This window comes from Amblyraja radiata, unplaced genomic scaffold (genome assembly GCF_010909765.2).
Source record: "Amblyraja radiata isolate CabotCenter1 unplaced genomic scaffold, sAmbRad1.1.pri S109, whole genome shotgun sequence".
In the NCBI taxonomy this organism is placed as follows: domain Eukaryota; kingdom Metazoa; phylum Chordata; class Chondrichthyes; order Rajiformes; family Rajidae; genus Amblyraja; species Amblyraja radiata.
In genome coordinates, this window is record NW_022630099.1 from 1,422,155 (window position 1) to 1,426,771 (window position 4,617).

At 45.4% G+C, this 4,617-nt stretch overlaps 1 protein-coding gene across 1 annotated transcript in view; it reads left to right on the plus strand.

Annotated features, from left to right (window-relative positions):
- LOC116969130 (nectin-2-like) overlaps positions 1-3,866 on the plus strand; it is a 10,525-nt gene extending 6,659 nt beyond the window's left edge. The window contains exon 6 of the mRNA XM_033016067.1: positions 3,772-3,866. Coding sequence (XP_032871958.1) covers positions 3,772-3,866 — 95 coding nt within the window. The remainder of the gene's footprint in view (positions 1-3,771) is intronic.
- The last annotated feature ends 751 nt before the right edge of the window (positions 3,867-4,617 follow it).

Below are 4,617 nucleotides of genomic sequence, written 5' to 3' on the forward strand. Positions count from 1 at the left end.
TCAGCTGTTTTTAAATGGCGTCTTTGAGGCGAGAGTCGGGCGCCAGCAGCCGTTATGGGGGGAGAAGGATTTTATTAAAAATGTGTACATAAACACGACGAAATTTAATCATGAGTGGATACTTGGAATGAAAAATGAAATCTCTACCGAAATGTAAAACATCTCGACGTTTCTGCTTCTGGCGTAGCAACGAATCAAAGGCTGGCACCCACAAGTCAAGCAGAAACACACACAGACAGACAGACAGACAGACAGACAGACAGACAGACAGACAGACAGACAGACAGACAGACAGACAGACAGACAGACAGACAGACAGACAGACAGACAGACAGACAGACAGACAGACAGACAGACAGACAGACAGACAGACAGACAGACAGACAGACAGACAGACAGACAGACAGACAGACAGACAGACAGACACAGACAGACAGACAGACAGACAGACAGACAGGCAGACAGACAGACAGACAGACAGACAGACAGACAGACAGACAGACAGACAGACAGACAGATAGAAATACAGATAGATAGATAGATGGATAGATAGATAGACAGACAGACAGACAGACAGAGAGATAGATAGATAGATAGATAGATAGATAGATAGATAGAGATAGATAGATAGATAGATAGATAGATAGATAGATAGATAGATAGATAGATAGATAGATAGATAGATAGATAGATAGATGGATAGATAGATAGATAGATAGATAGATAGATAGATAGATAGATAGATAGATAGATAGATAGATAGATAGATAGATAGATAGATAGATAGATAGATAGATAGATAGATAGATAGATAGATAGATAGATAGATAGATAGATAGATAGATAGATAGATAGATAGATAGATAGATAGATAGAGTGATACAGCGCGGATACAGGCCCGTCGACCCAACTTGCCCGCACCAGCCAACATGTCCCAGCTACACTAGTCCCACCTGTTCGCGGTATATGGTCCATATCCCTCCAAACCGGTCATACACATATATCGGTCTAACTGCTGGGATAGTCCCTGCCTCAACCGCCATCTCTCGCAGCTTGTTCCATACACCCTCCACCCTTTGTATTCCTCTCACGATTTTATTCACCTCTACGAGATCAGAAGAATACAGTTGCTGCCTCACAGCGCCAGAGACCCGGGTTCGATCCCGACTACGGGTGCTGTCTGTACGGAGTTTGTACGTTCTCCCCGTGAGCTGCGTGGGTTTTCACCAAGTTCTCCGGTTTCCTCCCACACTCCGAAGACGTGAAGGTTTGTAGGTTAAACGCCTTGGTATAAGTGTAAATTGTCCAGAGTCTGTGTAGGATAGTGTTAGTGTGCGTAGATCGCTGGTCTGCGCGGACTCGGCGGGCCGAAGGGCCTGTTTCCGCGCTGTATATCTCCAACTGAACTAACCTATAAGTTGACATTATTTCCTGTATATATTTATTTAGGCTGAAAGCCGAAGCCGGGACGAAATGCGACGCGAACAGGAGTCCAATGGGACAGAGTGAGTGAATTCTGAGTGAACCCCAGAATTAAAGGATGTCTCTTTAGGAAGGAGATGAGGAGGAATTTCTTTAGCCAGAGTGTGGTGAATCGGTGGAATTCGTTGCCACAGACGGCTGTGGAGGCCACAAGTCAGTGGATATTTTTAAGGCAGAGATAGATAGATTGTTGATCAGTGCGGGTGTCAGGGGTTATGGGGAGAAGGCAGGAGAATGGTGTTTGGAGGGAGAGAACGATCAGCCGTGATTTAATGGCGGAGTAGACAGGATGGGCCGAATGGCCTCATTCTGCTTCTATCACTCATGAAGTTATGACCTTTTGATTCTCAAGTGACCTGTCACTGAGTGGAGGGTAAGTGCTTGTATTAGTTGGATTTGATTTGATGATCACACCGGCGCCCAGTGTAGATATTTGGATTTAAGACGCTGGATATTAACGCAAATACCTGAGCTGTTCGTTAAAGTGTAGTTGAAGTTTAACACAAGGAACGGTGTCGAATTATGCAAGAGTTGCTGGAGTAACTCAGCGGGTCAGGCAGGCAGCATCTCTGTGGAGAAGATGGATAGGTGACGCTTCGGGTAGGGACCCATCCTCGGATCTCATCAAATTGACGTGAGAGCGGGGAATGGAAATATCAGCTGATGAAAAGTAAAGTCCGCGTTAATTAGACAAGGCCCCACATAAGAGATTAGTATACAAACTTAAAGCACACGGTATTGGGGGTTCAGTATTGATGTGGATAGAGAACTGGCTGGCAGACAGGAAGCAAAGAGTAGGAGTAAACGGGTCCTTTTCACAATGGCAGGCAGTGACTAGTGGGGTACCGCAACGCTCAGTGCTCGGACCCCAGCTATTTACAATAGATATTAATGATCTGGGCGAGGGAATTGAATGCAACATCTCCAAGTTTGCGGATGATACGAAGCTGGGGGGCAGTGTTAGCTGTGAGGAGGATGCTAGGAGGCTGCAAGGTGAATTGGATAAGCTGGGTGAGTGGGCAAATGCATGGCAGATGCAGTATAATGTGGATAAATGTGTGGTTATCCACTTTGGTGGCAAAAACAAGAACGTAGACTGTTATCCGAATGGTGGCCGATTAGGAAAAGGGGAGATGCAACGAGACCTGGGTGTCATGGTACACCGGTCATTGAAAGTAGGCATGCAGGTGCAGCAGGCAGTGAAGAAAGCCAATGGTATGTTAGCATTCATAGCAAAAGGATTTGAGTTTAGGAGCAGGGAGGTTCTAATGCAGTTGTACAGGGCCTTGGCGAGACCACACCTGGAGTATTGTGCACAGTTTTGGTCTCCTATTCTGAGGAAAGACATTCTTGCCATAGAGGGAGTATAGAGAAGGTTCACCAGGCTGATTCCTGGGATGTCGGGACTTTCAAATGAAGAAAGACTGGATAGACTCGGCTTGTACTGGCTAGAATTTAGAAGATTGAGGGGGGATCGTATAGAAACTTACAACATTTTTAAGGGTTTGGACAGGCTAGATGCAAACTGTTCCCGATGTTGGGGAATTCCAGAACAAGGGTCACAGTTTAATGATAAGGGGGAAATCTTTTAGGACCGAGATGAGAAAAACATGTTTCACCAGAGAGTGGTAAATCTGTGGAATTCTCTGCCACAGAAGGTAGTTGAGGCCACACAGTTCATTGGCTATATTTAAGAGAGAGTTAGATGTGGCCCAAGTGGCTAAAGGTATCAGGGGGTATGGAGAGAAGGCAGATACAGGATACTGAGTTGGATGATCAACCATGATCATATTGAATGGCGAATGGTGCAGGCTCGGAGGGCCGAATGGCCTAATCCTGCACTTATTTTCTATGTTTTCTATGTTTCAATGGTCGCTGAATAAAACCATCCTTAAGTTATACATCATTTGTCAATCTTGCTCAAAACTAATTTTATTTGTCAAATACTTCATTTAGATAACCCCACCATTACAGACAAATCTCATTCCACTCTCTGGCCATTGGGAAGACCAGACACATTTTATTGGTGAAAAGCAATTCCATTCGAAGGGCCGAATGGCCTCTACTCCTGCACCTATTTTCTATGTTTCTATGTTTCTATATTTAGACGTTCATCTAATCTCAGTTACTAGTCCTGTTTTCACGGGATAATGTGTTCATTACCTGGTAGGGAATTGGAGTCACTTGACAGCTAGTACAGTGGAGACGGGCCGAATATTCTTCCTTTGGGCTGGAAATATGATTCTGGTGCCCTTCACTTCGTGACTAAACGCGTTTTTTTTTCTGCAGCTACCTCGGCCACAGCTGCCGGGAACGGGCTGGGAAGCTATGAAAATCTCCCGGGCAATAAACAGGTTGGTACCATGTTTTCTTTCATGAGATGAGTTTTGTTATTTTGTAAAAGTGACTTGTGGAATGGCTTGGAATTGTTCACGTAACAGTGATGTACTCGGGACACAATTCTAAAGGCAGAGATAGATACTCCGCCATTCACTCATGGCCGATCTATGCCTCCCAATCCCATTCCCCTGCCTTCTCCCCATAACCCTTGACACCGGTTCTAATCAAGGATTCGCCAATCTCTACCTTAAAAAATATCCACTGACTTGGCTTCCGCAGCCCTCTGTGGCAACGAGTTCCACGGATCAAATTTCTTCAGGAGACGTGTCACTTTTTTCTTAATTCCCCGAGCTCCAGAACCACGGTTCACAGCTTAAGACGAAGGGGTAGTGGGCCAGTTAGATGAGGAAAAACCGCCCGATCCTTGCTGTTAGGCCACGGGGGAGGCGACCTGGAAAAAAGTCGCCTCTCCGTGGAGGAGGCGACCGAAGCGGTTTCCCCCTCAACCCCCCCCCACACACACACACACACACACACACACACACACACACCACCCCCCACACAAGACACACAAAGAACATTAAAAGCATACATTAAAACATACTAAAAAAAACAAAAAAGTAGAAAAAAAACGGACACGCTGCTGACTATTCATCATGATCATGGCTGATCATCCAACTCAGTATCCTGTACCTGCCTTCTCTCCATACCTGTACCTGCCTTCTCTCTGACCTGGTGTTCTATTCGTGATATGAGTGTGTTTTGTTGACAATGAGACAGTCGTGTTAAGCAGCC